This window comes from Octopus bimaculoides, chromosome 6, assembly GCF_001194135.2.
Source record: "Octopus bimaculoides isolate UCB-OBI-ISO-001 chromosome 6, ASM119413v2, whole genome shotgun sequence".
NCBI lineage: Eukaryota > Metazoa > Mollusca > Cephalopoda > Octopoda > Octopodidae > Octopus > Octopus bimaculoides.
In genome coordinates this window covers 103620292-103637257 of record NC_068986.1, presented here as the reverse complement: position 1 = coordinate 103637257, position 16966 = coordinate 103620292, and the positions used below count along the sequence as shown (strand labels likewise).

Here is a 16966-nt window from a genome sequence, read left to right as displayed (position 1 = left end):
ATGTATACGTTTGGATGTACGCTTCTCTTTGTGTGTGTGTGTGTGTGTGTGTGTGTATATATATATATATATACAATGTATGCGTGTGAATAAGGATGTGTAGCTTACAGAAAAAAAAACATTATTATTATTATTACTGTTGTTATAATTATTATTATTAGTTATTATTATTATTATTATTATTATTATTATGTCCGTTGTGTTATTGTTAATGTCGTTGCTGGTTTCAAAATGTTAATTCCGCATCCTCCTCCCGTCTTCTCTCCTCTCCCTGCTACTCTCACACCCAAAACACACACACGCGCTTCCGACATCACCCGCCTCTTTTATACTCTTTAATAATGTCTTGTTCATTTCTCCTAGTTCGACGCTCTGTCGCCTCCACCACCACCACCAATAATAATAATAATAATAATCTCCCCCCCCCCATCATCACTATAACCATCACCAATCTACTGTCTGTGAGACAAACAATCCGCCCTTCACCTGCTCTAACCCCTCTTCCTTCTTCCCTGCCTCATATCCCACATAGTTATCATTCATTTGTAGTTACCAGCATTGCCCTACATTTGCCCTTCACGTCCTGACCCATTGTTTACAAATACCGTTAGCTTTAGAAATAATAATAATAATAATAATAATAATAATTATTATTATTTTGTTGCCGTTCTCGATGCATGTACGTGCATGTGTAGGCGTACATGCATCTTTTTTCTCTTCTCACTTTCTCGTATTCACTCTGTCCTCTGTTACCTTTGCTATCCCAACCAAAACCATCGAAGGAACAGCTACGTGGTCGATCGACCTGCTAGAAATAACAGTTAAATCTTAGGATTACTACATTGAATAGCGTACATTGTGCATGCATTTCTTGTTCTTCCATTTCCTAAATCTATTCCGAGCCATCGGAGGAAGAGTGTTACGTGGTCGATCGACGAGCAAGACATAGCAGCTAAAATTCCGTTAGAATATACTACTACATCGAACAATGTAATATCCTCGACACACCTATGTCTCTATGTCTGAACGAAAATGACAGAAATGATCATTGTTGCGCGACTGCAATGCCCTTTCATTCATTGAATTTGCTCAGTAGTAAAGTTTACCATGGGATTAAACGAGGCAGACTAGATTGAAAAAGCTGCCAGACCCTCCTCAAACACCGACTGTCTTTACAAAAAAATGTTTGGTCATGCTCAACCAGGATTGACCTTGTGTTCAACTTGTACTCTGTCATACGAACTACATAAATTAAATGAAAAGGGTGTGTTTTCTGGATTTAAGCAATTTAACATTAAGTTGAAGAATCGCTCGCTACTTTTCTGTTGTTCATATTTATGTAGTAACTTCGAAGTTCAGGTTTACTAGCTGATGTCAGACTGTCTGGCGGATAGTAAACTGAAGCTTCGAAGTCACTGTCAGCTTTTTCCTTATGTATATAATATCATTGGTTCTTTTGTTTACTCGTAGATCAGCCCGGATCGAGGTGACCTACACACAAAGCAATCTATCCATGACCATCCTGTTTTTTTTTTGGGTTTTTTTCACACATGGTGTATCCAAAACTTCACTGTCCGATGTCTTTGTTGCATCTCTTTTTAAAACGGCAGAGCGTGAGAGATGAACATTTGACTGCTATTTCTAACATGTCGAGACACCACATAAAGGCTTCTTCGTTTTTAGTTACAATGTCGAGCCTCATTGAACGAACAGACCTATCTTTGAAGGCGCACCGTGCCATTTGTGACCACCCCTGATAACTGGATGTAGCTGGAAAGGTTGTTCATTGGCTGAAAATATAACATCCATTTAGTTTCGCTCTTATACGAAACTAAAGCTGCAGGTGTCCGTTTTACCTTATTCCACCCTTTTGTAATGTAAGTACCAGAAAGAAAAAAAGTGGTGGGGGGGGGATGTGTTCAAAACCCTTTATTCGCCTCTATCATAAAAATAAACTCTGTTAAAAATCAGTTATCAATTAGACAACAACAACAGCCACAATACAATAGAATACAACATAATTTATGACAATAACAACAATATATATGTTAGGACAGAATCGTTAGCACGCTGTTGCAAAATGCTTAGCGGTAGTTAAGTCGGTCTGCACGTTCTGAGTTCAAATTCCGCCGAGGTGGACTTTGCCTTTCATCCTTTCGGGGGGGGGGGGTCGATAAATTAAATAGTAGTGAAACACTGGGGGTCGATGTAATCGATTTAGCCCTCCTCGAAAATTTCAGGTCTTGTACCTTTAGTAAAAAAGATTATTATTATTATTATTTCGCTTTGGCATTGTGATACCAGTGCCTGGTGTTAAAACTCCATGTGCCTTGTGCTTCAGAACGAGTCGTCAGTTGTAAGAAATTAGAATGACAAAGGAATAAAAATATGTCATGGACTTCGTTAGCTTTTGCAGTTGATGACAATTCTGTATTCTTTTTGTCATTCTAATATCACATGTAAGGAATCGAACAGTCCATTTGTCATTTTGATTTTATACATAAGGTATTAAACAGTCTCTTTGATCGATCTCAATTATAACATTTTAATGATTTGAAAAGGGGGAAGGGCACATTAGATAATGTAGTCTAACGCACCCATTGCTCGATAAAATCTTCGATTACAGGTCTACTCAGGTTGGGCCCGATCTGATGCTGTACAAAACAAATACACTCCAATAAGCTCTCAATTTGTCTCAAGATGTGTGACTTTGGTCCATATCAGAAATCAATTTTATCGATCTCTATTGTCCTTGTAGCAAATAAGGTTACTGCCAGTAATCTGTATGTTGGTGAATTCATGTGAGAGGACACTATACTCTTGGTTCTGTGGGGATCCCTGATTCGCTCCAAATGGCAACCCTCTCCCTATATTTCTATACTGTCACTATTTTCTCATTCAACCCCTACATATTTTTCTAATATTTCTCTGTAGTTCGTCGCCTTTGTAGCAATAATAGAACAATTATTATTATTCATGAAATGCACAAACGTTTTACATTCAGAATCAATGTCCTTGTTACCGGCTCACAAGCAGTTTCCTTAGATGTCGAGATCCTTTCTTACAACCCTTTCTGTTCTCACTAGAGCATATTTCAGAATTAGCCAAACTCCTCGATAAGAGAACTGTTAAGTCTGCTTGTGATGGTACATAGGGCACCTATAACTGGGATTCCTTTTGTAGAAACCCTCCACATTCGTCGTATTACCCTAGCCATGTTCTGGCATTTTCCTATTTTCTCCTGTTCTTTGACTGCGACATTCATATCCTCAGGTATAGCCATATCTATGATGATGATCATCATCGTTTAACATCCGCTTTCCATGCTAGCATGGGTTGGACGATTTGACTGAGGACTGGTGAACCAGATGGCTACACCAGGCTCCAATCTGATTTGGCAGAGTTTCTACAGCTGGATGCCCTTCCTAACGCCAGCCTATTCAACTTTTAGCTTTTACTTGTTTCAGTCATTCGACTGTGGACTTGCTGGAGCATTACCTCAAAGGGTTCAGGCGAACAAATCGACCCATTACTTATTGTACTTATTCTATCGGTCTCTTTTGCCGAACCACCAAATTATGGGAACATAAACACACACACACGCACATATATATATACTCGACGAGCTTCTTTCAGTTTTCGTCTATCAAATTCACTCGAGGCTTTGGTCGGCCCGAGGCTATAGTAGAAGACACTTACCCAATGTGCCACGCAGTGGGACTGAACTTAGAACCATGTGGTTGGAAAGCAAGCTTCCCACCACACAACTTTCGTGTTAATTGTTATTCCTTGTATAAATCCCCACTGTTCTTCGTCTTTATATTGTCCTAAATATTTTTGCGACCCTTGTGGCCGATAACGAAAGAATTATTATTATTACTATAACATAATTAGCAATGTGTTTATGGTTTGCTTTTCTTCGTTTTTCAAGAACGACGTAAGAGAATCAAATTCTGTGTGGAAGGTTTGAGTAATATTTTGCACGAGAACAGCAGATGTCTTTGTTAACCTTACTGTGTGAATCAGAAAGGAGAAGAAAACAGCAAATGTTTATACTTAGATGCATACTGTTGACATGCATTTACGTTTTGTTAATTAAACAGTCAATCAAAAGGTGGAATTATAATGCTGCATATTGTGTGTGTTTGTATGTGTTTGCTTATTTGCTAATCTTGTTGCTTCTGTACTTTATGGAATGTTCAGTCTAATCACAACAATAATATATTCATTAATAGCTTTAGATTATATTGTATTCTTGTTTTGGCCCAATCTACACGGACATACTTATCAAAAACGTCCATATTATAGCCACATGTTACTGTCGTCCATTGTCTCATTTTTTTTTGTATTGCTGTAAGGGATTTTTTTTTTCTTGTTGAGATAGAGAGGGTGATTAATCTGTTGTTTATTCCTCGCAGATCGAGCAAAATTACTTTGTAACTTCCTTGTTTACACTCGGTGTGTGTGTGTGTGATAATGGATTTAACGTCCACTTATCCATGCTTGCATAGTTCGGACGAGACTTATTGAGACAATCTTTATACAGCTGGATGCTCTTCATGTTGCTAACCCTCATCTCTTTCCAAGCAACGTCAGACATATTTTCAAAGAAAAGTCTCCGTCTACCAAATCCACTTACAAGGCTTTGATCTGATTGGGACTGAACTTATGACTATTTGATTGGGAAGCAGAGTTCTTATCCACACAGCCATACCTGAGCCTGTGTGGATAAATTCACTTTTCTCATTGTAACTAATGGATTCGCATCAGTGAATAAACAAGTTCATGGTATATTAAATGAAAAATCACGAAATTATTGTACCGTGAAAAAGTAGGTTTCTTAGAGAAGTCATTAACCATCATGATGAGGTGGATGAGGTGACTTGCTAACAAGGAACGTTGGATAAATAAATAGTATTGGTGTCTGTTATTTATCTTGCGAGCAATTTGTTCTTTTGTGATTAAGCAAAGAGTTTTGTTTTAAGTAATTGAGGAAGCTTCCCTTCTTCACAGCTCAAATAATTTATTCCATTTACAAGCTTGCTGTACTGTATTTGCCGACCCTGGTCCCATCCTTCGTTAGTGCTGCGGTTACTACTATTTTCACTCCACTAGACTTCGAAATGTAACTATAAGACCCAAATATTGTTTATGCACAAACATTAGACACAGATAGATAGACGGATGGCTGGACATAGTCACACAGATAGACAGATACATACAGACAGACATAGCTAGACGGATAAATAAATAGATTTTATCTCGTTTTCAAAAGCGTTCGATGCATGATTCAATCCTTATATCAGATGCTCTGTATTGAAAACTGCATACATTAAACACAATGTTCTTTCTGTCTTTTAATGTGATTTGAGGGATAAAATCACTTGCTACTTTTAGCATGTTAATCGACCCCGAAGCGGCTCCATCCAGTTGTTTGCCTTTTATTTTTATTGTAATACACTGTGATGTTGGTCTTATTGCTCTTACCTTGTGACGGATCATATATTAAGCCAGTGATATTACATATAGATTTATCATTTATGTTGTCTAGATTTGATAAAGCCTCTTCATTGATAAGTTATATAATGTCTTATCTCCAGACTGTTTTCCTTCGCCATTTCACCAAATTTTTTCGGACCCATCTGCATTCATCACACGTTTCTTCTAATCTCTTCGTCTGTGTACTTATATGTGTACATGTGTGTCTACTAACGTCCTTGCATGCACAAATGTATAACTCGCCTTTTCACACACGCTTACACAATATGTATGTTTACATATGTGTGCACATAGATACAACATTCGGTTGTGAAGGGCAGTGCCCTTATTTAAGCATGAACCAAAACAAATTCTAAAACCTGTGTACGTGTGTGTTTGTATGCATGCGCTTATACTCATGCATAATGGGTGTGTCTGAATGTATGTATAGGTGTAGTTGTGTGTGTGTGTGTGTATATATCTATAGGCGTTACGAAGGGTATTCAGCCGTAGAAACCATGCCAAATCAGACTGGAGTCTGGGGCAGCCCTGGTCAATCCGTCCAACCCATGCCAGCTGGACAGCGGACGTTAAATGATGATGATATATAAGCTCGTTATGTATGAAATGTGTATACACATAACATATATATGCAAGCGCATACACATACATAAGCATACATATAGACCGGCATATTTATGTATATATATATATGCTATACATGTAAATACACCCGCATGCATATGTTTGTGTATGTAATTGAAATAATTGTACACAAGTGTTTATGTGTCGTCATTATTTGTGCCATTATCCATCGGTTGTCATTTCTACCAGTTCCTTCATTCGGATCTATTTTAAAACGGGGGCGCCAGTATTTTCTTAACGAAACACTTTGAAACTTAGGACACTGGTAGAATGTGTCATATAAAACATCTTTTACTCTTAGTCTTCTTAACAAAAAAAAAGAAGGAATTCGCAAGTTATTCCATGTGAAAGTTGTCGTATTTCTGTAATTTCAACCAATCACTGACGTCAATTCAGCTGAATAGAGTTTACTGCTGGGCGGTCATAAAAATGTTATTCCCTGTGACATATTTCATCCGGTTTAATCGTAATTTATACGCATATATTGTTTATATAATAAATTACGCTGTGCGTATCTATGTGTGTAACAATTTTAGAGTTCGGATTCTCGAGTTAGGGTTAGTTTTAGGGTTAGGGTTACGGTTACGGTTAACAGTCTAGTTAGGGTTAGGGTTAGGAGATTAATACGATATACACCGTTACAGCGCTAACTGTTTTCAACTGAATAGACGTCAGTGATTAGTAGAAATTATCGAAATAAGACAATTTTTTACATGAAATAAATTCGAATACAAAAATATTTTTCTGTTCTATAACACAAAATAGATAAGTATACGAAGTTTGAAAGTCTTTCCGTACCAAAAACACTACATAAAACATAAATGAAAACTGGCGCCCCTGTTTTAAAATAGATCCCTTCATTCATTTTGTTTATTGGGGTCATGTTGTTGCTGCTGACGATTTTTGCCAACCCTTTTCGTTTCCGTTTGTAAAACCTCTGGTCACCAAGAATTTTGGGTGAATTTTTCAGATTAACACCCGCACGATTACCTAACTCTAACCCTCATCCTAACACTAAGCCTAACCCTGACACTGACCCTAAAACTCTAACCCTAACACCCTAGTGAAAATCGTGCGGGTGTTAATCTGAAAAATTACCGAATTTTGCTCCATCAACGAATATACTCAATACTTATTGCTGTGTCCTCACTGTCTGCTGTACTTACCTCCATATTTTGCCAATTTTACCGAAATGAAAGGAAAGGTTACTTATTGCACATGTTCTATGACTTCCTCTTCCAAACTCTTTCATTACTTGTACTCGCATCGTCCTTTCCAAGGGTGTATACTACTCGACGAAGAAGGGCCAGTTTGTTATTTGTATTTTACTCCCACTTCATACCCCGTCCTATCTTTTTACATGTTCTTTTCCCTTTAAGTGGTTCTCCAGTTGGATTGACAGAGGTCTACTGGCAAAATATTAAAGAAATCCGTTGCTCGCTTCTCCTATAAAGACGAAATAGCTTGCATCCTTCATTCGCCATAATGTAGCCTAAGTTTTAAAAGTTAAAAACCCATCATTGTTTTATCAAACAGCACTTTACTCAACCCTTTTTTTTTTAGTCTATTACGTCTTCGCCCATGAGAAACACTAACAGACCAACGAAACAGCAATGAACTACAGTTCTTCTGCCCTAACACTTTTCCATAACCGGTTTGTGGTACCCATTTGACGATCTTTCAGAGAAAGTATACCAAAACTGAAAGCATTTGTTCGTCCATTTCCGTAAACGTTTTTTTTGTAGCTCTTTAATGTATTTTTTTTAGCTGAATCGCTTATGTTCATGTACTTGTTGTGTATCTACGTACGTACGTACGTATGTATGGATGTATGTGTAAGTATATGTATGTGTGTTTATGTTCAATTGTATGTATAATTTGTGTATGTATAACACTTGCCCATAAACACACACGCACAAATACAAATATACATACATGCGCATGAACACATTTTGATACTCACATATACATACACACACATGAACGCATTTACATACTCAAATATACATACATACACATGAACACATTTGCACACTCAAATATACATACACATAAATATAAGCAAGTCAGCTGACAAAAAAAAAATTAAAGAAATACAAATTTTTTACGGAAACTGTCGAACAATTACTTTCACTTTCGATATACTTTCTCCGAAAAATAGCCCCCTCCTCCACAGACATCTCACAGTCAAAATTATGAGGAACTTGTAACGCTTATACACTTACATAGTTCTACTGTTATCATAACGGTCTCGTTTGTGTTGTTTATTATATGTATGATAATAATGATGTCTACCAAGCAGTGTGTCGGTATTTTTATCTATTGATATTCATTCAGCGTGATCGATCGAGCGAGCTTATGAACCAGTAAACATGTCTGGGAACCTGCTTCTGTATTTTCATCCCTTTCTCCCTCAAATCTCCACCAGTCATGTCTGTTGCTTGCGACTATTATATATTTGTATGGTGCTTTGGCTGGCCGAATTTGCGCAGTGAATGAGTAAGTTGATTTGAATGAATGAATGAACGAATGAATATATATATATGTATATGAATGGATATATATATATGTATATGTATAGAGTAAAAATTATCAACGTTTAAAACTTGTTTTTACCCACCCTCCATCAATCGCTACCCTTTTTACTATTCACATGAGAAAACTAAGTTTTTTTTTTTTTTGTTTTAGCATACGTAATACTGTGTGTGTGTGCATTTTTACTTTGCTTGTTTCAGTCGTTGGACCGGCTATGCTGGAGCACTGCTTTGAAAGGTTTAAGTCGAACAAATCAACCCCGGGGCTTTTTCTATCGGTCTCCTTTAGTGATCCTCTAAGTTACATGAACGTAAACAAACCAATACCGATTGTCAGACAGTCTTGCATCCATCCATACATCGAGCTTCTTTCAGTTTCCATCCACCAAATCAACTCAAGACTTTAGTCGGCTCGAGGCTATATTAGAAGACACCCCAGGTGTTGCGTAGTGGAACTGAACCCACGACCACGCAATTGGAAAGCTACAGAACACGAGTTTATTTTTAATATTTACAAAAATCAGTGAGCACGAACGATTCATCTTTAATATACGTAAACACGGAGTATGCATACGTTCGTTCGTGCGTTGATATACTTAAATTACATAACATCTTTGATAATTAATAAATCGATTATCTACGAGAAAAAAAAAATAATAATAAAAAGATCGATACGACTTGTGGGACGATTGCCAAGTTTGCTATTTTAAAAGTTTAACATTTATATCGAACCGAAACGTAAACCTCTTCAACTTTATTTCCGATATGTATTGTACAGGGCTATTATGAAATAAAATGAATGGATTTTTAATTTACGAATGTTTTATGTACATTTCTGTGCTTAGACATAATTGTTAACTAAATTATGTGTGTGTTTAACATTTTAGTTAGTTCAGCTGTAGTCCAGCCTGACTTGTCTTTATTTTCCTATAAATTATAAGTGAACGAATCGAAAGAGATTTGGTTACTATTTCTCAACGGTCACACTGGCCTTTTCGTTGGCTCCTCATTTATATATATATGTTGAATAGGCACCTTAACTTTAGCTTCCCCCAACCCTTAAAAAAAACTCCCTTATTACTAAGTTCCTATTGAAGTATGCCGCCTTTGCTTCAAATTATTTTGAAAATAATGAAGAATTACGCAAAATAACTTTGTCGTTATTAAGCTACTTTCTAAAAGTAGCGGCATTTCACCCGTCACTTCGTTCTGAGTTCAAATTCCACCGTGGTCGACTTTGCTTTCGTCCTTTCGGGGGTCGATGAAATAAGTACCAGTCAAGTACTGGGGTCGATGTAATTAACTTGGCTCCCTCCACCCCCAAATTTTGGGCCTTGTGCCTATAATAGAAAAAGGATTAAGCTAGTTTCTGGGATATAAATTTTGATGGAAGATTTAAATTTAGGTCTTTTAAAACAAGAAGCAGGTACCATTTCAGGCGGGTTAGCGATCAGTTGCCAGTTAACAAACATTGACCTAGCGTATTTTTCTTTCTTTCTTTCTTTTTTTTTGTTTTGTAAGGTGCGCCCTCAACGTTGCTTTTTGTTTAATGAATGCTCTTTCGGAAAAAGCGATGACTGATGTATGTTACAATCCCTCATATTTCACTATGTACTTCCTTGTTACACAAAATAAATCACGAGAGAACATCATGAATGAACGAAGAGGAGGGTTGCTGTTCACGTGTTCACTTTATGAGCTTTCAGCTGTATTACTTGGAGGGCGTATAAAACAAAAACAACAAAAACAAAAACACTCAGCAATGTGTTTGAAATAAAACTGACGTAGACCTTATCACAGTTGAAGTATCACATATATTTCGTCGTTCACAAGTAACCGCCGAAACTGGTATAATTACGAGTATTTTTGTTTGAAGTGCAGACAGCCACACTATATATGTATGCACAAGTCTGTAATTCTATATTATGTAGCTCACTGTGTCAAGCACTTTTTTTTTATTTTTATTAATAATCGGACTTAAATAAGCAACTCTGCACTCTATTTGAATAATCGTTTCCTGTATGTCTTACTCTGAGCTGATGATACAATTTTTATGCTGTCTTTCAAAGTTTGCATTGAAACAGCTATACGCGATAGCAGTAGGGAAATAAGGGCCCGTTGACCAAATCTGGCCAGATTAACATGTTTCGGGATTGAGAGAAAAAAAAAAAAAAGACTTGACCGGAAGTGACTACTGTGACACCCCGTAATTTTATGTAAACAAGCCTAAATAATACGGTTAATAATCCTTCGATTATCGCGGGTGTTACGTTCCAAAATTCTCCGTGATAAGTGAAAATCCGCGAAGTAGAAACAGTACTGTATTATTCTTTACTCTTTTACTTATTTCAGTCATTTGACTGCGACCATGCTGGAGCACCGCCTTTAGTTGAGCAAATCGACCCCAGGACTTATTCTTTGTAAGCCTAGTAATTGTTCTATCGGTCGCTTTAGCCGAACCGCTAATGTTACGGGGACGTAGACACACCAGCATCGCCCATCGGTTCTCAAGCGATGTTGAGAGGACAAACACACGCATACATATATATACGAGCTTCTTTCAGTTTCCGTCTACCAAATCCACTCACAAGTCTCGAGGCTATAGTAGAAGACACTTGCCCAAGGTGTCACGTAGTGAGACTGAACCCTGAACCATGTGGTTGGTAAGCAAGCTACTTACCACACAACCACTCCTGTATATTTTTTTATTATTTTTTAGAATTTGTATATATTTATCTTAAATGTAAAACAACACCACGGAGGAATCAACGTAAGCTTAAATAATAAACCGCCATATGGCACGGGATTACTGTATAACCAATAATATAACCACGTATGTACATACATGCATACGCTTGCATACATTATATGGCGAAAGTAAAGAATACGTACACCCGGCGTTTAGGGTTAGGGTTTTTACGCCAAAAACGGGTAGTGTACACATTCTTTACCTCCAACTATTATATAAAATGGAAAACATGACATGCTGGGTATAATAATTTGGAGCAGTGTACCTCAGCTGCTATTTTTAAAATACTTAAAATATTACATGGAAGTTTTTCGGGTTTTACACACGAAGCTCCCTGTGTAGGCGGCACAATGAGGGAGTTGAGTTTTATAAGATTGGAACGTCACTGTTGTAACTTCAGGTCAACTTTCATCTTTTTTTTTTTAAACACTTCAACTGCATCTTAACCCTCTGACCTGTGGTTTAGCTCTCCAACTTAGGCTAATTAAATAAATAAATCTTTATTGCCCACAAGGGGCTAAACATTGAGGGGACAAACAAGGACAAAGGGATTAAGTCGATTATATTAACCCCCAGAGCATAACTGGTACTCATTTAATCAACCCCAAAAGGATGAAAGGCAAAGTTGACCTCGGTGGAATTTGAACTCTGAACGTAGCGGCAGACGAAATACTGCTAAGCATTTCGCCCGGCGTGCTAACGATTCTGCCAGCTCGACGCCTTTGGCTGATTAAATATAATTTCAGTTTGTAAAAATCGTTTGTTTTCTATTGCCATATTTTACTTGTTTCAGTCATTTGGACTGCGGCCATGCTGGGGCACCGCCTTGAAAGGCTTTTAGTCAAACAGATCGATTCCAGTACTTATTCTATCAGTTTCTTATGCTGAATCGCTAAGTTACAAGGACCTGAATATACCAACACTGGTTGTCAAGCACTAGTAGAGTGACAAACACAGACACATTCCGATTTTATGTTCGTTTGCGTCATATTTACTTCATTTTAAGAGGTGATGTTTTATTGTGGGGGGCTGGATATCTATTTCCTTGTATGGGGTGGGGGTTAATTTTATTTTTCTCCCAAGACAAATATTTCCAATTTGGGTCACTGCAAAAACAATGTTTGCTGACCTCTGGCCTATACACAGTAACAGAAACACAAACAGAAGAGATACGTGCTGAGTATTACATTCTTTTATGATTTACGCATTGTTTCATTTTCCATGAGGAAGAAATAATGAAAGGCTAATTTCAAGAATGTAGACATTCGGTAGGCAGCATTTTACATCTTAAAATATTTCGATTGAACATGGAAGACTAAGTATACCACTGGCCACTTGTTTGAATCACAAAATTAAGGCCTCTAAACAGGCAAGGCTGTGTGGTAAGAAGTCGGCGAGCTGGCAGAAACGTTAGCATGCCAGGCGAAATGCTTAGCGGTATTTCGTCTGCCGTTACGTTCTGAGTTCAAATTCCGCCGAGGTCGATTTTGCCTTTCATCCTTACGGGGTCGATAAATTAAGTACCAGTTACGCACTGGGGTCGATGTCATCGACTTAATCCCTTTGTCCCCTCTATGTTTAACCCCTTGTGGGCAATAAAGAAATAAGAAGCCTGCTTCCCAACTACAAGGTTCCAAGTTCAGTCCCGCTGTGTGACACCTTGAGCAAGTGTCTTCTATTACAGCCATCGGCTGACCAAAGCCTTGTGAGTGGATTTCGTAGATGGAAACTGAAAGAAGCCTATTGTGTATGTGTGTATATATATATATATATATATTTATGATGGGCTCTCCCATTGAAGATGACGTATGAATGTTCAGCTTTTGCTGAGTGACCTGTACAAATTTGTTTATGGTGATCAAGTGTTTGTGCCACGCAATTAGTTCACTCTCTGCATCAAATCGATGTTGTCTAAACAGGTGTACTGTACCACGCTTCAGGTACCAAAGTGATCAAAGAGCTCTGAGATGAAGTGTTTTGCACAGGAATGCAACGTACCACCCAGATCAGGAATTGAAATCACAATCTTCCAATCTTGGCTGCAACACCCTAACCACTAAGTCATTTATATAATGTGTGTGTGTATGCTTCTATGTTTGTCCCTCACCACTGCTTGACAATTGGTGCTGGTGTGTTTACATCCCCATAACTTAGCGGTTGAGCAAAAGAGACCGACAGAATAAGTACTGGGTTCAATTTATTCAACTAAAAGATTTTCATCTACTTTCCCTGATTACATGTGTCAGGTGATACAGTTCTATATTTAAGAGATGAGGAATTATGGCGTAGTGGTTAAGAGCATGGGCTACTAATCCCAAAATTCCGAGTTCGATTCCAGGCAGTGACCTGAATAATGATAATAACAATAATAGCCCACAGGCATATGGCGTAGTGGTTAAGGCAGTAACCTGAATAATAATAATAATAATATCGAAAAATACCTTAGGAATGAGAACCAAGGTTTGAAATTTCCCCAAGACACCTGATGAAGGCTGGAAGGTATATCAGCCGAAACGTTGTGTTAACAACAAACAAGATGAGGACAAATATCTGTCAAATGTAAATATTGTATGTGACAGGTGGTTGTTTGTTTCCAGTCTTCTATGAAAAACTTCTTTGCCCAAAGCAATATACTATCTTGCTTGGAAATAGGTGAGAGTTGGCAATAGAAAGAGCATCTAGCTATAAACAAATCTATCTCAATGAATTATGTGTGACCCATGCAAATATGGAAAAGTGGATGTTAAAACAATATATGGATGTTTGTACAATAGCTTGTATCATTATTTAACATCTGCTTTCCTTGCTGGCATGAGTTGGACAGTTTGTCTGCACCTGACCAGGCAGTTGCCTGCACCTGACTTCTGTGTCTTATTTGGTAGGGTTTTTACAGCTGGATGCCGTTCCTAATACCAACCACTCAGCAGAGTGGACTAAGTGCTTTTTACATGGCACAAGCACGGGCGAGGTCAGTTTTGGCATAGTTTTTACAGCTAGGTGCTTTCCAAATACAAGCCACTTTACAGTGCAGGCTGGATGCTTTTTACGTGGCATCACCACTTGCAAAATGGACCCTTTGAGAGGGGAAGGGGAATTGAAGGAGGTGATCTTGTGTAAAATGATGAAAGGTTATAGTGAGACAGGGAGACAGAAACAGGTGTCTTGCTATAGAGGAGGCACATGGTTGCCTGGCCAGATAAAGAGAAAGTGATCAAGAATGAGGACAGAAACAGCTGTAAAGGAGACAGATAGTTACCCAGCTTGAGGGAAGAGCAGGAGAAGTAGAGAGAAAGAGTGGGAGACAGCAAAAATGCAAGAGAGAGCAGGAAAGAGATGGTGGCAAAGTGCCAGGTATACTCTCAATGGACAGGGATCAGAGTATAAATGAGATGTATATATATGTATGTGTGTAAAAAACCTACACGACTAGGTGAAAAGCGCTTCATTTAATATGTGACATTAATACAAATCTGTAAATGTACAAACATCCAGGTTTCTGAGTACCTTAATTAATTTTTTTCTATATAATTTCTGTACATCACCTCCAAACCTTCAAATATATGTATGTATGTATATATATTTATATGTATGTATGTATATATATTTATGCATGTATGTATGTATATATATTATGCATGTATATATATTTATGCATGTGTGTATGTATACATATATATCTTATGCATGTGTGTGTGTATATATTAGTGGGGGAATGTTAAATATTCCCTGTTATTTTTACAAGCTCTATAGAGCACAATGGCAATAGCATATACCACTGCATGCTTATTAACACTTTTGCACTAACCCACCCAATTTCCATGATTTCAGAGTAAGCAGAAAGGAACCGAAAACTGCAACTATTTCAATTACTACCTGCATATAAACACAGTATGGTTCTAAGTTGGTTTAAATTATCTGTTTTGTGCATTCATTTCTTTGGCATCATTTTGCAGAGATGTTGGTGTTGGTATCTATAACCAAATATAAACAAACTCTTTGGTGTTTTCACTTCTCAATCCAAGGAAAACAAATTAGTTGTGTATTTTTCTGGTTATTTACTCATTTATTTTCTCTGGTTCCTCTGCACTTGCATATTTTGGTTTCTACAGTACAGGGAATATATTAGTTGCATTTGGCCTATTTTGAAATAGGTTAGCTCTGAGCAGCTTGTGTGCGCACAAGTATCAGTTCTCAGTATTTTAGTCTCTTTACAACCACAAGGTATTAATATCACGGCAGCGAGCTGGCAGAAACGTTAGCACTCCGGGCGAAATTCTTAGCGGTATTTCATCTATCGTTATGTTCTGGGTTCAAATTCCGCTGAGGTCGACTTTGCCTTTCATCCTTTCGGGGTCGATAAATTAAGTACCAGTTACACACTGGGGTCAATGTAATTGACTTAATCCCTTTGTCTGTCCTTCTTTGTCCCCTCTATGTTTAGCCCCTTGTGGGCAATAAAGAAATAAGAAAGGTTAGCACACCGGGCGAAATGCTTAGCGGTCTTTCATCTGTCTTTACGTTCTGAGTTCAAATTCTGCTGAGGTCAACTTTGCCTTTCATCCTTTCGGGGTCGATCAATTAAGTAAATGACTGAAACAAGAAAAAAGGAATTTAAAAAAGTGTGCTGTTTCTACTTCATGAATTTTCACCTATTGGGTGGTGCTTTTGGAATGTAATACCCCACGATAGTCGATTACTGTAGCAGTATTTTTTTTTTATATAGTTACCAATATATATATCTTTGTACATGTATTTATATAAATAATTTTTCTATTTTCAGAATTGGTGGTACAGTAGGTGCTATCATAACATGTCCACTTGAAGTTCTGAAAACACGACTACAATCCTCAGTTGCCACGTTTCACCATTCTTCGGTGTATGTTCCGTCTCCGGTCTCCACACACTCCCTTGCGCCCCAAACTTTCGTTGGATTACGTTCACCAGGTTACAATGCATTGGAACTGTCTCAGAATATACTAACAAACCGACCAAGAGTTTCATTTGGAATCTATGTATGTCTACGGTAAGTTAAGAAACCAATATGGGTTTTTTGCATTCTTTAACTAGTTTCAATCACTAGGGGTAAAGTCAGTAATGCCTTCAAGAATTTGAGTCAATAATATTAAACCTGGTATTTCAATGAGCATAAATGATGCTGGGAAGAATCCTAGGATGCTGTGGGGAGAGAATATTGAAGGAAAGAGAGATGATGGCAGGGTGATAATAATAATACTTTTGAATAGAGGCACATGGATACAGTTTTGAAGAAGTGTGTGTGTGCATATATATGTATATATATATATGTGTATATATATATGAAATATTTTTATATGTATATATATATATATATGAAATATTTTTATATGTATATATATATATATTTATGGAGTGGCTGTGTGGTAAGTAGCTTGCTTACAAATCACATGGTTCTGAGTTCAGTCCCACTGCGTGGCACCATGGGCAAGTGTCTTCTACTATAGCCTCGGGCCAACCAAAGCCTTGTGAGTGGATTTGGTAGACAGAAACTGAAAGAAGCCCGTCGTATATATGTATGTATATA

At 37.6% G+C, this 16966-nt stretch overlaps 1 protein-coding gene across 1 annotated transcript in view; it reads left to right on the top strand.

The window, feature by feature from the left end:
• Positions 1 to 16966, top strand: part of LOC106867208 (solute carrier family 25 member 36) — a 61009-nt gene that overhangs the window by 2470 nt on the left and 41573 nt on the right. The window contains exon 2 of the mRNA XM_014912015.2: positions 16187 to 16429. Within this exon, the coding sequence (XP_014767501.1) occupies positions 16187 to 16429 (243 nt within the window). The remainder of the gene's footprint in view (positions 1 to 16186; positions 16430 to 16966) is intronic.